The 22,046-nt window shown below is 37.3% G+C and overlaps 1 protein-coding gene and 1 long non-coding RNA gene across 23 annotated transcripts in view; both read left to right on the top strand.

The window, feature by feature from the left end:
- Positions 1-6,847, top strand: part of MECOM (MDS1 and EVI1 complex locus) — a 552,947-nt gene extending 546,100 nt beyond the window's left edge. For 20 of the 22 annotated variants that reach the window (XM_072807991.1, XM_072807990.1, XM_072807992.1 and 17 more), the window contains 3 exons: positions 320-556; positions 1,391-1,574; positions 5,221-6,847. In XM_072807991.1, the coding sequence (XP_072664092.1) occupies positions 320-556; positions 1,391-1,574; positions 5,221-5,355 (556 nt within the window). In that variant the 3' untranslated portion in view covers positions 5,356-6,847. The remainder of the gene's footprint in view (positions 1-319; positions 557-1,390; positions 1,575-5,220) is intronic. The other 2 variants (XM_072807999.1, XM_072808000.1) reach the window with 1 other exon arrangement.
- Positions 6,848-13,756: 6,909 nt separating this feature from the next.
- Positions 13,757-20,228, top strand: LOC140622003 (uncharacterized). The gene is made up of 3 exons (XR_012021734.1): positions 13,757-13,952; positions 15,710-15,822; positions 20,056-20,228. It is a non-coding gene; the product is annotated as an uncharacterized lncRNA (long non-coding RNA).
- Positions 20,229-22,046: the final 1,818 nt, after the last annotated feature.

Below are 22,046 nucleotides of genomic sequence, written 5' to 3'. Positions count from 1 at the left end.
GCCTTTTATATTATATATAATGATATCATTTATCAGGCAAAGGTCTGATAAGAAATAGGAGCCTGAGACTGTTTTTCCGGTTGTGCCAGAAGCTCCATTTATCCTCTGAGTAATCACCCAATTATTTTTTTTCTTTATTTTCTCATTTGTGAAGTTACATTATTTTCCCAAGGCTGCCATAAGGCATAAACAATAAAAATGTGCTATAAGAGTGCTGAAACTCTAAACTGTTGTTGGGAAGACATGATAAGAGAACAAACTGCATGTTTAAAAATGAAACCAATCATTGGGCCTGTTTCTTTCCTTATGCTTTTGAAAGAATGAATGGCAGTCATTTTAAGGATGAGAAGACTTTGGTGACCGGTCAGAACTCAGATTTGCTGGATGATGAAGAAGTAGAAGATGAAGTGTTGTTAGATGAGGATGATGATGACAACGATATTACTGGAAAAACAGGAAAAGAACCAGTGACGAGCAATTTACATGAAGGAAACCCTGAGGATGACTATGAGGAAGCCAGTGCCCTGGAGATGAGTCGCAAAACGTCCCCAGTGAGGTGAGCGCCTGGGATGACATCAGTACACAAGCAGGAGTAGATACATATATGGGTGTAATTCCATTAAGGCAGTATTTCAGGATGCAGGAGTTGATGAGTAATTAGCCATAAACAGTAAATTTGAATTAGCAGGGCATATTTAGTGGATGAATCCTGAATAGGTGAAAACAAGGTAGCCATCAACATAATCCACAAGAATACAAATGTGTCGGTGTTTGTGGGACCCTGATTGACCTGAGATGGGAAGTTTAAATGAAAATCAGTTGAGTACCCAGACATTTATTTAGACTCTACCTGTAAAACCCAAAGGAAAATAGAGATTTCGACATTATCTATTTCATTCAAAAATCTGGTGCGTTATCAGCCAAATATTATTGAGATAAATTTCATTAAATTTGGTATATATGTAATCTCTATAGGTAGGTTTTTAAATGGAAAAAAACTAACCAAATAGTTACGTTCATAGGAATATTTTCATATGGATAGTGGATGCTCACTGAATATTATTATCGTAACTGGCTTTATTTTAAATGGAAATTACAAACCTACAAATTGCGTCTCCACAGCATTGCTGACTCCACATCATTGACTTTAACTCTGCCTCTTATATACACTTGCTTTCGTTATGAAAAATCTTAAAACAAGTATGTTTTTAAGATCTAATATTTGTGGACACTTTAAAGAACCCAATAACTGATGCATGCTTCTTTATAACTGCAACTATAATATGAAGTTTGACAGCTGTATCGATTCCGATGAAAAGTGATTTGGTTGGATAACAAACTGAAGAAGGAAAAAAAAAACCCTCTGTGCTTTCCCATTGGTTCATTTTAGGTATAAAGAGGAAGAATATAAAACTGGACTTTCTGCTCTAGATCATATAAGGCACTTCACAGATAGCCTCAAAATGAGGAAACTGGAAGATAATCAATATACTGAAGCTGAGCTGTCTTCTTTTAGTGCTTCCCATGTGCCGGAGGAACTTAAACAGCCGTTACACAGAAAGTCCAAATCACAGGTACATATTTTCCTGCAGCACAGCATCACGGTGACAGTGTGCCTCCGACGCCAACAGGCAGAGAGAGTCTACCTTGTCAATATTCTAGAATCCGAACAGGTTCAGATGCTTTACCCAAAACGTTCATACCTTGACCGAATCCCACGTGGTTAACCAATACAGTAATGAGCATGGATGCACTCTGCACAGAAGCTTCCATGACAAACCTCCTCCTCCAGTAACCTTTCCTTTATTTTGTAATTCTCTTACTTCTGCAGAGATAGTCCACACTGTTTGCACCTATTTCTATATTACTTCAGAATGATTTTCTAATTGCTTTGCATCTGTAATTTTTGTCAACCAAATATTGACAAATTATCTGTCAATGTTTTCAGACTGCTGGAAAGTGAATCCTGCCCTCTGTTTTTTGTTTTGTTTTGGTTTCTTTTGGTCCCTCACTGTACCTAGTTGATTAACAAGTCATCTGATTCTAACGTTCAGGAGCAAACTGAGGATCAGAGATGAAACGAGTTGCCAAAAGTCTACAGCAACTTACCAACAGATCTGGAAATGAAACATATTAAGTTTGAATTGAATGAATGAATGAATGAATGAATGAATGAATGAATGGTACTCAAGTTCCTTGGGCTCTACGGCATTCTGTGGAAATGAAAATAAATCCATTTAAGATCCCTAAATGCCAATTAAGAGAGCCTCAGTTCTTTTATTGTAAAATAAAGGAAGTCGGTATTTTCCGCCGATGTCCACACTCAACCAGATTGTTCGTTTCATTCAGGCCAATTACAAAAAAGTAAATAAATAAAAAGAGGAAGAATGGAAACTTTCTGTTATTACCATATTTTTTGGTCACTTTGGCCCAATTGTTTGATCTTGAGCCCATTTTGGAGGTGGCCTGACATATCAAACCATGTGACTCCATTGGCTTGTACATTTGGAAATGATTTCCTATTTGGCTGAGATGTTTTGGGCTGCTCTTAGCAGCAAATGTGGTCGTCTCTCAACTAAGGTGGGAAAAGCATTGTGCCAGTGGGATAATACAGATTTTTAAATATCAGTCAATTCAGTAAAACTCTTATGATACCCTCTATGGTAATAGGTAAAATGAATGTTCTTTGTGAGTTGAAGTAGAAGCAGCCAGCCTCAGCACTGGAGTTGCCAGCTATGTGAACTTGAGAACATCATTTCATGGCTGTGGGTATTGTAGAATGGGGTGACTGGAGGACATATCTAAGATCCCTTCCTACAGTATGAATCAATGGGGTTAAAAATTAATTGTTCAGTTTCTAACATTAAAAGTAAACTCACCATCATAGACATCTCGTTTTTACCTGGACATAACCATTAGAGGTAGCTAGCATTTTTTTTTTTTGAACCTTTGGTATCCCATTCTTTCTTCCTAATTGATCCGAGAGATCCTTGGGGATCCAGGCTTTCTTTGTTTTTTTTTAAAAAAATTTTTTTTTAATTATTCCACCAAAATGCTTATAAGACACACTACCTAAAAATTCCTGAAACTGTCAGCAGTGATTGAAAGCAGAAGGGTCAGAGAACCTAGAGATAATAGACGTGATATATTTCAGTACCGGCCTTGTGACAGCAAGTCCCATCAGCAGAAATACTAGCGTTTTGCACTAACTCATATTTTTCATGTTACTTGATCACGTTATATATATCAGTTTAACAAATGGTCAAGCCTTTTGGCAAACTGACTTTATTTCATGAGACTTTTCATTCATTCATTCAGTTGTTCTTAACTGCCAGTCCCATGTGCAGGGCACTGATCTTGGTGGATGCAAATGTTTATTCTGATTACCAAAAAGCAAACATTCTGTATTTCCATTTCTAGAATCATACCATTTTCTAGAATCTGCATAGGGACAGATGATTCACTCAAAACACTCACATATTTCCTCTGTGATTTTTATATTGAATCCAAGATAGTTGAACGATACAACAGCGGCTGCATTCTGCATAGAATCCTCTTTGAAAACCCTATCCTAAAAATTAATTTCATGCTAATAGGTACTATTTATGTCTGGCAACCTATGTTAGTGCCTGTAATCCCTCATAGCCCTTGGAGGCATGTTTTCGTTGTTATGATCACCATTTGATACAAGGAAAGTGCCCTTGAAAGGCTAAGCAACTTGCCCAAGGTCACTAGTTGAAGGTCACAGGTTTGAAGGCAGGAATCCAAAATTTTCTGTGTATTCTTTTTCGTTTTTCTAAATACTGGAATGGATTCTGTTAAAACACTTTCAGAACATTCTTTATCGTGATCTCTGCAAGTGGGTACATAATAAAAATAAAGTTCAATGCTCACCTCACTCCTATTTGAAACTCCTCAGAGAACAAGGACTGTGTGTTGTCTATCATTGATTCCCTAGGACCTAGCACAGGGCCTGGCGTAGAGTAGATGCTTAAGAAATATTTGTTATATGTCTGTTGGGATTTCGTAGAGGTCCAGAAGGCAAATTGCATACATAAAAGTCAAATGTGTACATTTAGAGCAATGACCCAGCAAATCAGAATCAGCCCACAAGGGCAGATTTTCTAACTGAATGCCATGATTACGGAAGAAACCACAGATTGGCCACATGTCTCAGCATGACTCTCAGAGATGAAATTCTGCTTAACAACAGAGGCATTTTGTCTTTGTTTACAGACAGTGGAATGTCTTTGGCAGGACTTTAATGATTCCACTTCAGCAGCATTTTGACAAGCAAGTTTAGCAATGGATGAGACCAACAATAGCAAATCAACAGTGAAAAGTTCACTCACAAGTCAAGACCAAATATTTTATTTGAATATTTTACTTGGCAGCAAAGGAGGGATTCTCTGAACAGTTATTTTGAATTGACATGATAATAGGGAAGAAAGAGCACTTCTTCACAGAGCACCGCCATGCCCCTTCTGTTTGGCAGACACTGGAGTACAAGTTGGTTAGAACATTGTTGGGTCTTGTGTTTTGTTTTATTTTTTGGTAGGGCTGACTTGCTCTACCTTAGCTTTCAGGGTCTTTGGGTGTCAGCCTTGAATATTTCGAATGTGGAGGGAAACCAGAGAAAGGACATTGGATTACAAGCTGGGCACCAAATCAGTAGTTGTACCTCAGCCCCCTCCACTATCGAGTTGAGTGACTGGGCAAGGGGTGTCACCTTCGGTGCTCTGATATGAAGTGCACGAATCAGTGGGACTGTGGCCTCTACTAGACTCCAGTGCCACCCAGTGCCATCAAGGCAGGTCTATATCCTCTCCATATTTCCAGTTTCAGTCGTAAGCACGCGATAATGTTTTTGGCGAGTTGAACAAGTGCGTGAACAGTGGATGGAAGAGTGTATTCATGCTTGGGCAGGGGGATGACTCGTGTTTCTCAGTGGAGGCCCTGTTGACATTTTTGGTAGGACAGTTCATTTTTTCCCCCCTGTAGAACATGTACCTTTGTAGGCCCTAGACACTGAAGGTCAGCAGTAGCATCACATCATTACAATGACCAAAAAGTGCCCCACGCTTTTCCAAACACATCCCTGAGCGACGCTCCTACTCCGAGTCCCTTCTCCTCCCTAACATTCACCAACAGCACAGTAGCCTTCAAATGAAAAGTGATGTTTTCCAGCGCCACTTACTGAGTCTCTCCTTTTTACCCCAGGCATATGCTATGATGTTGTCACTGTCCGACAAGGAGTCCCTCCATTCTACGTCCCACAGTTCTTCCAACGTGTGGCACAGTATGGCAAGGGCTGCAGCGGAATCCAGTGCCATCCAGTCCATAAGCCACGTATGACATTACCAAGGTCGACCAGAGTGGGACCAAGTCCAGTAGTAGCATGGCTCTTTCATCTAGGACTATTTAAAAGACTGCTGAGCAGAATGCCTTAGAAACCTGAAGGGTCACCCATGGAAAGTCTGGTGACCTTAAACTGAATGCTTAAAAAAAAAAAAAAAAAGAAAGAAAGAAAAGAAAAAAGAAAAAAAAAGAAAGGAAAAGAAAGAAAGAAAAAAAGAAACTATTTATTCTCGATATTTTGTTTTGCACAGCAAAGGCAGCTGCTGACTTCTGGAAGGTCAATGCGACTTCACGTGCGATTCGGTGAGAATGAGCAACTTGCCGGGCAGGAGGCGCCCCTGGGTTGGCCCTGCCCTGGGCTGTGGGGGGCGCAAGGGCTGTGGGGAGGGCGGCATTGACACGAACGAACACTCCATGGAAACTGAATTCTTGTTTTGTCCAGGATCACCTGACACATGATTGGGAACAGTTGCTTTTAATTAGAGATTTAATTTTTTTTTCTCTTTGTTAAAGTTTTATGTAATTTAACCCTTTGAAGATGGAAGTAGTTGGATGAAATGCACACTCGATTGATTATTATAGAAACTGATAACAGGGAGTACTTGTTCCCCATTAACTTTTGCCTTCTTAAGTACATTGTTTAAACCTAGGGAAAAAGGGTATGTGTATATTGTAAACTATGGATGTTCCAGCGCTCAAAGAGGTTAAGTCAGTGAAGTAACCTGTTCATCACCAGTACCGCTGTACCACTACACTAATAAAATGTTTGCCAAATCCTTGTAATAACATCTTAATTTTAGACAATCATGTCACTGTTTTTTAATGTTTAATTTTTTTTGTGCGTTGCGTGTATCATGTATTTATTTGTTGGCAAACTATTGTTTGTTGATTACAATAGCACTGTTCCAGTCAGCCACTACTTTCCGACGTCTGAGGCACACCCCTTTCTGAATTGCAAGGACCAAGGTGACTCGACCTGTGTATGGGAGTGCCACATGGTGTTTGGCTTTTCTTAACATTCCTTTTTTGTTGTTGTTTTGTTTTCCTTCTTAATGAGCTAAATACGAATAGATGCAACTTAGTTTTTGTAATACTGAAATCGATTCAATTGTATAAACGATTATAATTTCTTTCATTGAAAGCATGATTCTTCTGATTAAAAACTGTACCCCATATTTTATGCTGGTCGTCTGCAAGCTTGTGCGATGTTATGTTCATGTTAATCCTATTTGTAAAATGAAGTGTTCCAGACCTTATGTTAAAAGAGAGGTAAATAACAGACTGTATTCAGTTATTTTGCCCTTTATTGAAGAACCAGATTTGTTCTTTTTTTTTTTTCCTTTTTTGTTTGTTTGTTTGTAATCTCATTTTGAAATAATCGGCAAGTTGAGGTACTTTCTTCAAATGCTTTGTACAATATAAACTGTTATGCCTTTCAGTGCATTACTATGGGAGGAGCAACTAAAAAATAAAGACTTACAAAAATGGTTATTTTTCTCACTGTGTGATATTTTCTTCTTGTGCAATTTTAGTTCCTCTTAGGGATCCAATGATTTAAAGATATGATGTCTGGGGCTCTGATGCCCTGGTAGATACATGGAATGTAAAACATGTGTGTACATTGTTTTTGAGATGACATAAGGATAGACCCTGACCCACAGGGAGTTGGGATAGCTCTGACTCATTCTTCTGAACTTTCTCCATGTGGTGCAAAGTCAGGGCTCATATGCAACACCACAGGGTCCTGGGTCTTACTCCATGTCCACAGCATCCATTTGAGTTAGGACATGGAGCAACCTACCGTTTTTCTACTCAATTTTACACAGTACATCCTAAAAGTTGTTCTGATTTTAATTTTTGCTTTTAATTCCACAAATGCGGTTAACTGATTCATAGAACAAAGCAAAACAAAAACCCTTTAACTTTTCTATATTCCTTCTATGTCTTTGTCCACATGCCGAATATCAGTTTTTACAGTTATAAGCAGAGTGTAGACATATTGTTATGTTTTCTTTCTTTACTGTGACCAAAAATAAAGGCTTATTGTTACAAATTCTTCAAATTAATAATTTAGCAGTTGCCCCATATTCCATCAGGTTTGGTGTACTATAATTTCTTCAACTATTTCAATTTTGTTGAAAACTTAAGCTTTCTGATATTCACTAATGTAAGCAATGGAATTTTAATTTTGATGCACAAAATTGTTTCTGTGTGTTCATATATGTACATACAGGGTTGAAATGTGAGGAGGGGTATTTCCATATGGTAAATTCTCTGGTTAGGAAGTAATTATGAATTTTTTTTTTTGCTCCTTAAATATGATGTCAATTGTTTTAGAATATGGGAATTCCATTTTGGCTGAGTATAGAGGTTCTAACAAGGCTTGAAGAATAAATAAGTATGACATGTAGAAATAGGTCCAAACTAATTTCTCCATTCATTTACTCATTCGTAGCCACACTGCCAGATGCAAAGAGAATCTCCTCACATTCTTTCTAAATAGATGTCAGTAGTATAAGAATTAAATATATACAGTATAAATGTTGATTTTTTAAATAGAAAGTATATACAAGAAAAAACATTCAGGAAATCTAAGCTATAAATGTGGTCTATAAAGAGGGAGAAGAATCTAGTAATGGGGATGTAAGGAAAGTGGAGATCTGGAACATGCTGTGCATTTTTCTTTCTTTTAAAGAATATACCTATAAATTTTGAAGCAGTTTGAAACCTCTTAATGCCACTAAATTCTTGTTAGGCTTTGAGCAGGACATTTCAGTTGTTTGCTAATACTTAGTCCCTCCAAATTCCAAAAAGGCTTTCAAGCCTTACATTTCTACTGTTTTTTCCATTTGTTTCGCCAGCAGTCCTCCACCACGTGCCCCTATGGGGACTGGTGAGATACTGTGGAGACAGTATTGGATTTGGAAACCCCAAGGCCTGGGTTTGAGTTCTGGCTCCACTGCTCCACTGGCTCTGAGGTCTCAGGCAAATCACATAGCTCTCAAAATCTCATGTATGAAACCAGGATAATAATATTTGCTTCTGCTGCTACTGCACTGGGTTTCTGTGAATGTCAAAAATCAAAACACATTTTTGGAAATATTTGGTAAAAGTTCTGCACATGCAAATCATTTTATAATTTTCCTAGTTGTGATTAAGGACACATATGCATATATCTATACATATCCATATACATATGTGTGTCTACAGACCCACAAACACAAACACTATGCTAACAGAAAAACTTTAGGATGTAACAAATCTACTCTAGATTATAGAGAAGTAGACAGGGACGTTTTCTAGAAAAAGTAATGAGATATTTCTTAATAAATATGCATCTTTGAAAAATAAAGCTCAGTCCTTTGAAAACATGAGCTATTCAGTATACTAGTTGAGAGCTCTCAAAAAATTTAAGGACAGTTAAAGCATATTCAAAGAGCAGTCATATTCATATTTTTATTTTCAGATAATGTCCACCAACCAATCTTATTTCTGTACAGAATAAATGAGTTATCCGTCTTTTAACTGCCTGTTCTGCCAAGGTCTTGCTGGGAATGTGCACATCCATGACCTCAGTTGGCCATCACCATGGGCCTGAAGTAGGCAGCATTTCTTCTGTTTCACAGATGAGGAAACCGGAGCTTGGAGAGTTTAAGGACCTCGCTCAGAGTGAACCAGCTGGGAACTGGCTGGCTGAGATTCCAAGGGTGTCTGGCTCCTTGGCCTACTCTTAGCCAAGGGCCTCAGACCTCCTGATTTAGGCTCAGCTAATGAAAATCCAAAAAGGAATGTTCCAAATCAAAGAAATGTGCCCACAGAGAGTAACGCTGTCAGAGATGCAAATGTGCCCGGGAGACATGTAGGCGTCAGAGTGTTGGCTGTAAAGAGTTTGAAAGGTGAATGCCAAGCACTGCGTTCCAAGCTTTTTCTATTCAGGTTATCTCAAGTCAGAACCAGCAATACCAGTGCTTTTTTTGAACGGTCCTAAATGCTTCCTTAATGAGAGAAGAGCCTTAGTAATCTTGTTTGCAAATTCGTAGCAGGTGGCTTGAGTTTCCTCCTTACCCTTTTGGAAAAAAATGATTTACCCCAAACCTACATTTTGAAATTATTAACATGGAATGAATTAAGCCCTTTCTAAAATGGTTAGCAGACTCATCATGAGAGAAAGCAAATGTAGAAGCAAGTGCTGTTAAGAAGTTTGGAGAGCCAAAAAAAAAAAAAAAAGAAGAAGAAGAAGAAGAAAAGAAGAAGAAAAGAAGAAGAAGAAGTTTGGAGAACCAGCCAGCTCTTACCCAAGAGATTTAGGCTGAGATTAAATTGTCTATTACATTTCCCAGAACCCATTTCTGATTATAAGAGACTGTCCTTGGTGCAACATATATTTAGAAAAAGGATGCAGGATGGCTACTACCAAAAAAAAAAAAAAAAAAAAATTAGAAAATAACAAAGGCTGGTGAGAGGGTGGAGAAATTAGAACCCTCGTGCACTGCTGGTAGGAATGTGAATTGGTGTGGGCACTATGAAAAACAGTATGGAGAGTCCTCAAACAATTAAAAATAGAACTGCCTATGATCCAGCAATCCCACTTCTGGTCAGATACCCAAAAGGAGTTCAAAGCAGGGTCTCAAAGAGATATTTGTACACTCATGTTCGCAACAGCCAGAGTGGAGACAACCCAGTGTCTGTCGATGGACAAACAAACAATATGTGGTATATAGATACAATGGAATATTATTCAGTCTTTAAAAAGGAGATTCTGATATATGCTTATAATATGGATAAATCTTGAGGATATCATGCTAAGTAAAATAGCTAGCCATAAAAGACAGATCCTGTATGATTCCACTCAAATGAAGTACCTAGAATTGTCAAATTTATAGAGATAGCAGAATGGCCATTGCCAGTGGCTGGGGACAGAAGGAATGGGGAGTTGTTTAATTGATACAGAGTTTCAGTTCTGCAAGATAAAAAGAGGTTCAGAGATTCATTATATGACAGTGTGAATGCACTTACCACTGCTGAATTGTACCGTTAAAAGGGTTAAGAAAATAATTTATATGAGGTGTTTCTTACTATAATTACAAATAAAATAAAATCCTGCTCTACCTACAAGTTTCTTTAAGCTGAAAGAATCTGTTTGCAGAGAAGCAAATTACCAGGGAGATAGAAAGCTGAGGAATCAGGCCTAGGACATAATCCAGAACGAGTCAGTGAGCCACCTCTTAGGCTGTTATCACCAAGATGAATCAACTACCACTATATTCAGTCTTTCTTGTCACTCTGTGTCCAGGTTAAAATTCTAGGGATAGGCCATGAAATTGGCCCTACTCGAAACTCTACTTGATCAGAGCACCATTAAATGCATCTAAAGGTATGGGGCACAAAAGGCCAGTTCCCGTGTAACTAAATTGAGAGACTCCTCACAAATAAGTGGGAATGAATGAAGGATTTCAAAAACAATCTTCATACCACTTGATGATAAGAAAACTAACCAATATGTAAGGAACAATATTTTCAGGGATGGACACAGGATTTGGTAACCTTAAGCGTCATCAGAGGGATAACTCGACAGCATGTACAAAATTAGGACTACTCCAGAAAACTGAAGGACGTACAATCCTCACAGGAATAATTGTTCCAGAAAATTCTTCACGTGAAGATTATTGTTGTCGTGTGTGTGTGAGTGTGTGTGTGTGTTTGTTTTTAATGCTCCAATCATGACTCCTGTTGACAGTTCTACCAAGATTGCCAATAAAATTGTAGCCAAGTAGCCATGGGTTAACCAGAATGAAAGCAGACTGATTCATAAAAGGATTTGCAAACTTCTATGGGATGCATGCAATAATCGCAGTCAGTAAGAACCCGAAGTGTTTGAATCAAAAGCACTTAGTAAATCAATGTCTAGAAAGGAAATCAGAAACCATTCTAAATTTTTAAAGCAGAGAGGGATTTAAGGCAAATGGTTGCATTAAAATTCACTAGAAGCTCTGAAAGAGCAAAAGGAAGAATAGAATGTAAACCAGAGACCAGGATGTGGCCTGCGCCTCTCCCCTCTTCTCCCCCAGAGTCATGGGAGCATAGCTAATGATGCTGGTGCAGCTCATAATGCGCCTCCACTGTGGCTGCTGAAACCTCTGGTGCTGCCACTTAGGGAGTCAGCCTTCCTGCTGTTTCTCACTTCCCACCAGTGCCTTCCACCACACCTCAATAGAAGCCAGATGAGGAATGAGCTTTACCAGCGTCCGGGCCCCAGTAAAACAGAGGAACAGTGGGAATGGTGCTGACTACCAACAGACCATATCTGATATAGGACCAGCTAAACTGGACATACATACTAGATTAGTGGAGAAATCCTCCGCTAGCTTCCCATTGGTCTTAGAATGGCTATCAACATACCAACATGGCCTCCAGGACCCTCCAAGACCCACCTTCCTCTTTATGCCTACCTCTCTACTCTGGCCCCACTTGCCTGCCTCAAACATGCCAAATGACTCTCAGTCACCAAATTCAACTTCACTTTTAAGGATTTCACACATGGCAGTCTGTAAACTTGGAACACTCCTCTCTTGTCTCTCAATGGGGAACCACCCCACAAATGCATTCTTAGTTGATTAACTTACTCTTCAGATTTTAACTTACCTGTTACTTCTTCAGAGGAACTTTTCCTGAAACCTTCTACTCTCCTCTATTAATGTAAATGAGCAGTCCTGTGGTAGTCTCCCACCAAACCATTTATTACATATTTCATGCACCTGTTACAGTTTGTAACTGTATTCATAGCCATGAATAACTTAAGATCTCTCTTCCTAAAATCTTAAGATCCATGAATGTACTATGTCTGCTTTGATCAGTGCTATACCTCCAGTGACAAGCACGGAGTATGGCACAATGTGACTACTCTATACGTTTTTTTTTTTCTACATACATCTTATTAAATTAATGGACAAATAAATGAGTTGACTGAAAGGATGTATATCACACCAATGTCAGCGGTTACCTCTAAAATTGAAGTTGAAAAACTAATTTTTTATACTATAGGGTTTTATTTTAATGCTTTCAATAAGAACACATTTTTCTGTTTAAAAAAAAATCTTTTTTTGAATATACCTCTTGATTAGGAGACTCCCAATTCTAAAAATTCATCCTGAGAAGCTAGTTAGCATTACACACTCATATTTGTATACATGGATGTTCATTAAAACGTCAATAATCAAAAGTTATTATCAGCATAGAAGTCAAACAAAAGAGACATGTGGAGGTCAGCTGCTGTGTTTGCATGCCCATGGTTAAGAACCTGGACAGAAAGTCCTCACATATGAAATGAACAATCAAGTTATGGTTGGCTGAAACATTTTACTAGTTGGTAGAATTATGCATGAATTTTATTTGTCTTCTGTTTTTTTCTTTTTTTTTTTTTTTAAATTTTTTTTTTATTTATTCATGATAGGCACACAGTGAGAGAGAGAGAGGCAGAGACACAGGCAGAGGGAGAAGCAGGCTCCATGCACCGGGAGCCTGACGTGGGACTCGATCCTGGGTCTCCAGGATCGCGCCCTGGGCCAAAGGCAGGCGCCAAACCGCTGCGCCACCCAGGGATCCCTGTTTTTTTCTTATTTCCATTTTTACATTATCTAAAAATAAATGTGGTACTTTTTAAATAGGAGAAGCATTATTATAAAAACAAGCAAAAAACTTTCTTGCAAATTAAGTAAATAATACAAAGAGAACAAAAAAGAGGTCTTATCCAAGAGAGTGACGTGGGTGAGTTGGTTGAGGTCAACCTGCCCAAGATACAAATGACAACAGGAAGATCTACAAAGATTAATGATGGTTTTATCCAAGGTCCAAGGTCACACAGCTGGTTGGAAGTCCAAACCCACTGCTTTCTGGAACACTATGGTGTGAACCATCATCTCAGGAGGAGTAGGGTATGAACACAGTGAGGTAAAATCCTGGTATTTGACAGGGAGCTTGGTTCGAGGGTTTTTATAATGAGTTCAAGTGTTAGATTATATCCAAATATGTTCAATTCGATACCATGCCCCTGGACCCTATTTGAACTTGTTTTTTATGTGTTATAACACAAAAAAAATGTCTTGAAGGCTATAAAGTTACAATACACACTAAAATTATTATTATTTTTTTACACACTAAAATTAAAGTTACAGTACCTGTTTCCCATATGTTGATTAATGTTCATTTCATTTCAATTTGAGACTCTAACTACTCATTGGAAATCGGGCTCCTCGAACTAAGTGAATGGTGATGAGCCCATATAGGCAAGAAAGGAGTGGTCAAAGGCATCTTGTGTCAAAATCATGCTCCAGTTTGACATCTTAGAAGACAAAATTGACTTTTAATATTTTCTCTACATTATTGCTCTGCAGGATAACATTTTGGCTTCTTCCAGGAGCATCTTTAAATCAGAGTAAATAAATTGGAAAAACAAAGAATCAGAGATTTCCCCAAAGAAGCAAAGTTAACAAGGCTAGCAGGAGGCCAGCTAGTGTCGTGACCTTGTTAAAAAATATCTCCTCACCACCACCATTAAAGTCATCTTGGTCTATATAGTCACATTCTTTTCACGTAAGGTAAGATTTTTCTAGAAGCAAGGACATATTAAGTGATTTTGGTCAGTATCATTGTGAATTAGTGAATCGATCCTTTTCTCTGTGGTAGCAAGGAGTGGGGATATTTTCCAAAGAGGTGGGAGTGGGGTGAAAACAGAAGGTAAGGGGACAGATTGGAGGCTCTTTCTGAATGGAGAGCCAGGGTCAGCTGAATCAGAGAGGGTGCAGCAGTCTGAGCATTCTGTTTACCTGGGAGGGGAGAAGGTACCAGAAGGGCAAGTGGAGAGTGCAGGCTTTTTGTTTTGCTTTGCTTTGTCAAGGACCAATTCTTGCATCAAAGTTCACTTGCTAAAAACAAAAGTTGTGAACTAGGGTCTTCCACTGGACAGATTAGAAAGAAAATAACAGAAGAATAAATTGGGAACCTCAATGAAGAATTTTTGATAAATAATTTATTGTGATAGAAATATTCAATTAGCTCTCTGTTTGTTAACTTCTTTTGAACAATGACAACAAAAAATATGGATAAAGACTTGTAGGGGCACCTGAGTGGCTCATTTTGATAAGTGTCTGCATTCAGCTCAGGTCATGATCCCAGGGTCCTGAGATCCAGCCCCAGGTCAGGCTCCCTGCTCAGTTGTTAACTGGGGAGTCTGCTTCTCCCTCCCTTTTGCTGCTCCCCCTGTTTGTGCTTTCTTGTGTGGCTCTCTCTGTCAAATAAATTTAAAAAATAGTCTTTTTTTTAAGGATAAAAACTTGCATTATTTAACTATGAATTTCTTCAAAATGGTCTTTTTGGAAAAGCATCCCCCTGTTAGTATTACTAATTTAGTGCCCATCATTATATAAAAATGGGTGACACTTTCCTTATTGTTCTTTTGTGTACTTGAAATCCATACTTTTCCTCTTTGCAGTCTTTCAGTAAGTCCAATACATTTTGCAGAATTAACTAAAAAGTAGTTTCTAGCTCTATTCATTTTCTCCTAGAATGCCATCTAAAGATATAAAAAAATTAAAGAATAACTAGGGAAAATGGGATTTTTTCAATTAATATTTTAATATTCAGAAAAGATTCAGAACTATCTCCTAGGCTTGATTGGCTACCACAGGTTTTGCAAAGGCAGCAGCAACACCGAGAGAAAAGATGGGAAATCTTAGCATTTTTGCCACAAACTAGCTGTGTGATCTCATGGAAGAACAGTGGTTCCCAAATTTAAACCATTATCACTACTTTTTCACTATATCTCTATACCATCAGTATCGTTAAACTTAGCATTTTTCCATCTTGATTCATTTTTTTCTTTTAAGAGAACATGACAATAGAAAGCTACTCTCCATAAATACCACTTAATCATAAAAATAAGCACAATGAAAACCTATAATATTATTAGATTTTAACAAGTTACTTGCGGTTGACATATTGCTTCTGGAGCATACTGAAAAACATACATTTCTTTTTTAAAATATTTATTTATTTATTCATGAGAGACACAGACTGAGAGAGAGAAAGGCAGAGACATAGGCAGAGGGAGAAGCGGGCTCCTCGCACCGAGCCTGATAAGGGACTTGATTCCAGGACCCCAGGATCACGCCCTGAGCTGAAGGCAGGTACCCAACCGCTGAGCCACCCAGGGGTCCTGAAAACCCACACTTCTGCTAGAGATGTCCACATAACTAGTTCCATCTAATGAATGGAGAGAGAGGTATACATAGCACTTCTGGGCCAAATAATTTAACAACAGTACTTTCTATTTTCTTCCTCTCATGTGGCAAAGAAGAAAGCTGTAGGATTTACCACCTGCAGCAATAAGATAGTAGAGCCTCAGCCCTGGTTCTTCAGAAACAGTGGCACAGACCTGCTTCCATTCTGAACACTACTACATCCAGTAAGGTATGAACTTAGATTAAGAACTATACTTTGGGGACACCTGGGTGGCTCAGTGTTGAGGGTCTGACTTTGACTCATGATCCCGGGGTCCTGGGGTGGAGTCCTGCATCAGGGTCCCCGCAGGGAGTCTGCTTCTCTCCCTCTGATTATGTCTCTGCCTCTCTGTGTCTCTCATGAATAAATAAACAAAATCTGTAAAATATTTTGATTAGCTCAGACATTGAGACTCTAGGTGTCTTAACCTATTTTGATTAAGACAACACTGTGGCCTGCCTAAGACTGTGGTGTCTTTGTCTACTTGCTCTTTATTAAAAAGGGGGAATATTTGGAATTATGAAAGATGTTAGAGAAATATGAGCTCTAATTTCAGACTTTCTTCTTGAGAATAATAAAAAATTTAAGAATAATTAAAATAAGAACGATTTTCTTTCATGTACTTCAAATCTATCCCTATGCCTTGAAATACACTGGGCAAAATATGCTCTCATTGATCCTTATTTCCCTGATCAGAGAAATAATGGAAAATAATGTTACATGACATCATACAATGTAGCACACAGATATTTTGAACAGCAAGTATTTATTTTGCGCTGTTCTAGGCTCTGGGGGACATAGGAAACAGAACATATCTTGGCTGAGGCAAGCCTCTGAGCTTATGACATTCATGTAGAGACCTGAATGGTGGAGAAAAGTCCTCCATGAAGGAATGATCGAGGTGAACTGAGTAGCAGTTCAGAAGGAGCTTGTGTAAAAATCCTCAGACACCCTGATATGAGCAGCAAAAGAATGGAACTGGGGAAACCAGATAAACTAGGGAAAAGAAGTGAAGTGTCTCAGTTGGATTATGTTTTAGAGGGAGAGTCAAGAAAACTTACTGATGGTTTGGCCTATGGAGTTTTTTGAATAGTATCTAAAATAATAATTATCATTTATTAAATTCTTAGTATATATTTAGCACTAGGATAATGCTTTTATTTCTTTTAACCATCACATAATCTTATACATGAGAGAGACAGTATTATCATTGCCACTTTATCACCTGGGAAACTGAAGCTAAAGAGGTTAAGAAATTTACCCCGGATTAACCATTAAGTTCAAAAAAGAGCTGGGAACCCACCCAGGTATATCTGACCCCAAAGGCTGTGAACTCTATCACTTTTCATTCTGATGACAAGGGATGCTGTTTCACTTTTCCACCAAATAACCAGCAATTACATTTTTCTATATCAATTGAATCCTGTTCTTTGTGTTTTGAATATTTGGAATTTGCTCACGAAGACAGCCTAAGATATCCATGTGCTTAGGATTTTGCCTGTGTAAACAGAATACTTTGCAGAGGAATGCAAGGGTTGAGGGTTGCATGAACAGCCCAGCTATGCAGAGTAGGATGGATGCCACTTAACTCTGAACAATTACTCACATATGTCTTGAGCATGAAAACTATTTGTTGGTTTCCTACAATTATCCATGGAACAGTGCAAGGTTCTGGGTCACTTCATGGTAGGTGGTTGCTTTCCAAACAAAGTCATTTCTGTGTGTACATGGGTTTGTGTGAGCACGAGGGGGCAGGGAGGGAACGAAGAGGGGCAAATGAAAAAATAGATGGATTAGAAGTTCACTAGTGGCATGTGGCACCATCAAAGTTGGCTTTGCAGTTAATTGCAGTAAAATGTGTTGTAGTAAGAGGAAGTGCAGCACAAAATGGTTTGAACCAGACACGTATAGATAAGGATTGCAGCTCTGTTATTAGCTAATGCGTTACTATGGAGGGGGATATAGTAGTTATTACATAGCAGGGGAAAGGAGAGCAAATATTTGATGCATATGAAGAGTTTGGTACATAACCCATGTTCAAGTAACAGTAAATGGTCCTATATTGAGTTTCACTGCAATCTCTCCTGGTTTTTTTTTTTTAATTTTTGTTTTTTTATTCATCTTTTTGCATAGACTGTATCTGCTCGTGGTAAAAACTCAAAAGTTATAAAAGAAATTATAATAAAATATAAATTTTCTTTCTTCTCTTGTGTCCAAGAGAAAACAATGGTTCTCCTTCACAAATGAATCCTGTTATAAGATTCTTAATTATCTTTTCAGAAGATGTGCATATTACTCCTTTTAGTTCTCCCTAAAAGAGAACGGTAGCATACTACATACTCCTGGATCTTTGAAATTTACTTTACCTTAGAGATTGTTGCGTACAAGTTCAAATAGAGTTCTCTTCTTTCTTTTCTCCTTTTCCCTTCCTCTTTGTCTTCTTCTCCTTTTTCAAGTATGGAATATCCCATTTTATCATAATTTGATCAGCCAGTTTATTTGAATAAACATGTAGGGGTTTATCAAGTATTTCACTGTCGAGAACTTAAATGAATATCCTGGTAAAAAGTCACAAAATGGCACGGTCAAAAAGTATGAGCATTAGATTCATCTCTAAAGGGTTGTCATCAGTTTATATTCTCATCATTGTTTCCCCATACCAAAACATCAAATAATACAATATTTTGATCTTTGCCAATCTAAGATGATAAAATTTCTGTTTGTTTAAAAACTACTAATTTTTCTTTTTATGAAAAGTTTAGTTATTGATTCCTTTCTTTTGTCTAGATTTTTATTGAGTTATTGATTTTGTTTTCTAAGAAGCTCTTTAATTAAATAAATAGCCTTTTACTTGTGATATTAATCATAATTTTAACATCATTTGGGATCTTCTGTTTCAACTTGCAGAGATTATTTCTGCAGTGAAATTCGTTGATGTTTTCTTTTTTCTTTTTTGATTTGCTCATATATAGATAGAAATTCCCATTCTAATTATTTTTAAATTTTGTTTTGTTCCATCCAGATTCCTTTTGTTATAAGGGATAACATAGGAACTCAATTTAGTTTTCCCAACACCGTTTAACAATAATTGACCTTTTTACAACTGACTTCAAATGCTGTCTTTTCATATAGTAGATGTCTATATGAATTTGGTTTATTTTGGGGGCTTTTACTCTTTCCAGTAATCAATTGAGAAGCCATTAACATGCTATTTTAATCAATATGGCTTTTTAATAAATATTATGGTAGGGTCAGAGTTATTTTGTATAATCATGTGAGTTGCACATGGCTCATTTTCAGAATCATTTTTTACGTAAACTATAGGGTTAGTGAAGGTACCTTATCTCTCACTTGCAGGAATTGTTCAGGGCATAGCCAACACAACTAATGAGCCAATCCCATGCAATTTTTTTAACTTTTACAGAATTTTCCAGCCATTACTGATTGCTTTTTTCTTTTTTTGAGGAATTTTAGAATCAGCTTTTAGAATTTCAATAATTCTTATTGGCCTTTTTTTTTTTTAACTGGGACTCATTCAATTCACAAATTAATTTAGAATTGACGTCTATCTTACACCATGTCACAAATTAAAATCAAATCTAGGTGAATTGTATATCTAAAAGTAAAAGCTAAACAACAAAACTTGACATAACATATAGTTGGGGTATCTTCATGACTTTAATGTAAAGAAATTTTCTTAAGTGGGATGCAGGGTTCTAACTGAAAGGATAACTGGTTAGAATATTTTGTGCTCAGAATATATAATGCACCAATAATCAATAAGAAAAGGGATGGACAACCTCAATAGAAAAATAAGCAAGAGAGTTAATACACTTCACAAAAGATGGTATGTGAATATTCAATGACCTCAAAAATCAAGGAATACAAATTAAAGCTTTAATGAGATAAACTAAAATTAAAAAGACTAACATTATTAGGGGTTGATAAAACCTGGAGCAATGATAAGTTTCACATGTTACTAATGGGAGCACAAGTTGGTACAACCATTTTAGAAAATTGTTTAGGGATGACTGGGTGCTCAGCGGTTGAGCATCTGCCTTCAGCCCAGGGCATGATCTTGGAGACCCGGGATCCAGTCCCACATCGGGCTCCCTGAATGGAGGCTGCTTCTCCCTCTGTTTGTGTCTCTGCCTCTCTTTCTCTGTGTCTCTCATGAATAATAATAATAATAATAATAATAATAATAAAATAAAAAATAAAAAAAGAGAATCATTTAAACATTATCTATGAAAATGGAGTACAAATACTTCCTGCTTTTTGAAAGTTCAGGTTAGGCCACTTTGCTTTTTCAAAATACCTACATTAGTACCTATTTCTGCTAATTAAAAGAAATCCAGAAAGGATTTTCCAGTTTTACAAAAAAAGGTGAAAATTGAATAAGACTCATTATTTGTTTTGCAGCGAGCCCTTATAGAGGCAGCACACACCGCCAGAAGTGAGAGTGGCACCAGCAAGCTCCTTCCTTAGGAACTATACTCAGCATCTCAGCATCAAGCTGCCATAGCTTTGCACTGTGTCTGTGAGCCTCTGTGATTTTTGTGCGTTTGTTACCAAGAGGTGTCCTAAAGTATCAGAAAAACCTGAAAGCCTTTTGTGAGTCTGCGAATGCTAAAAAATTTCCAGTACAATTAATGGTAATTGCTTTTTTGTTGTAGTTCATTTTGGCTTACAAAAAGTTTTATAGGAATGCTCTACCTTCAGATAACAGGGGAAACTAGTATATGCTGTTCCTCATGAGTCAGCTACTCGACAGAAATATGTACACATATGTATCATAATTCATGTACGAATGTGTTCACAGCGGCATTATTCATAATAGTCCAAACTGTAAACAGTCCAAGTATCTATTAGCAGTAGAATAGATAAATAGACCAATGACTGTGGTATATGTAGATAGGTAAATACTATTTAGTGTTTAAAATTAATGATTGCAGCCACACGGGATAACATGCATGAATTTCATAAAACATAATTTTAAGAAAAAGAAGCTGGATGCAGGGCACCTAGGTGGCTCAGTTCATTAAACCTCAGACTCTCGATCTGGGCTCAGATCATGATCTTAAGGTCCTGGGATGGAGCCCCACAGTAGGCTCCCCACTCAGCAGGGAGTCTGCTTGTCTCTCCCTCCCTCTGCTCATCCCCCCCACTCATGCTTTTTACCCTTTCTCTCTCTTTCTTTTTCATAAATAATTAACCTTATAAAAAAAGAAGCTGGATGTAAGAGAACACTTACTGTATTATTTGATTTATGTAAGTTTAAAAAATGGGCACTACTGTTTATTGATAGTAGGAATGAGACTGGTGGTCGCTTTTGTACAGGAGGGAAGGATTCGTGACATGGGAAGTGGAAAAAGTGACTTCTGGGTGCTAATATGTTCTATTTCTTGACCTGGGTGATGGTTACAGGGGTGCAGTCACTGTATGATGATTCCCTGAGGTAACACTTATGATATATGTCATTTTCTATTTGTGCATTAAAATACACATACACGTGGGGCACCCAGGTAGCTTCAATCGTTTCAGTGTCTGCTTTCGGCTTGGGTTGTGACCTCAGGGTCCTGGGATCCAGCCCCACATTGGGATCCCTGCTCAGCGGGGCAGCCGACTTCTCCCTCTTCTTCTGCCCCCTTTTCTGTTCATACTCTCTCTCTCTCTCTGTAAGTAAAGTCTTTAAAAAAATTTAAAAGTAGATATATATGTATTCATATATACACATATAGTTATAGGTTTTTACCTTAATCTGCTTATTATGAATTATTATTAACTTTTAAAAGTCAAATTACTTTATATACCTTATAATAAATATTTTTTAAAAATCCACTGGCCTCCTGACTCTCTTTTTATGTTTTCACATGCACATCATTTTAACTCCTTTAGGTGTTTAAATACTCATTTGTATTATTTAAAAATAATATAAACTATATTATATAAACTATAATTTATAAACTATAGTTCATAAACTATAACTAGTTTAAGTTTTAGATGCTTTTCTCAGATTCCTGCTATGGAAAATAAGAATTTAGCTTCCCCATATAATCTCTCCATACTTTTTCTTCCTATCTTCCCAACATAGGTTTATGACAATTACTAGATACCTCAAAACTAAGGGTTGAAAAATTATAATAATGACTATATTTTATATATGCCTATATCAATATTACTCATAGCTGACCCATGCATTACATTTTATTTTTATTAACTCTTTTTTTTTTTTTCCTGGAGTTAATGCTTACCCTAAGGTCTCTAAATTCTCTTCTAAACTTTTAAAATCTGTTCTGAGAGTTCTTACTACTGATTTTTTTTTCTAATTTAACATATACATTCCCTCTGAACTTGTTTTTCGTATTTATTAAACTCTGAATCATTTAACTATTGTCATTATATTGAAGACT

This window comes from Canis lupus, chromosome 31, assembly GCF_048164855.1.
Source record: "Canis lupus baileyi chromosome 31, mCanLup2.hap1, whole genome shotgun sequence".
Lineage (NCBI taxonomy): Eukaryota > Metazoa > Chordata > Mammalia > Carnivora > Canidae > Canis > Canis lupus.
The sequence above is the reverse complement of the archived record's forward strand: the minus strand, read 5'-3'. Positions and strand labels throughout refer to the sequence as shown.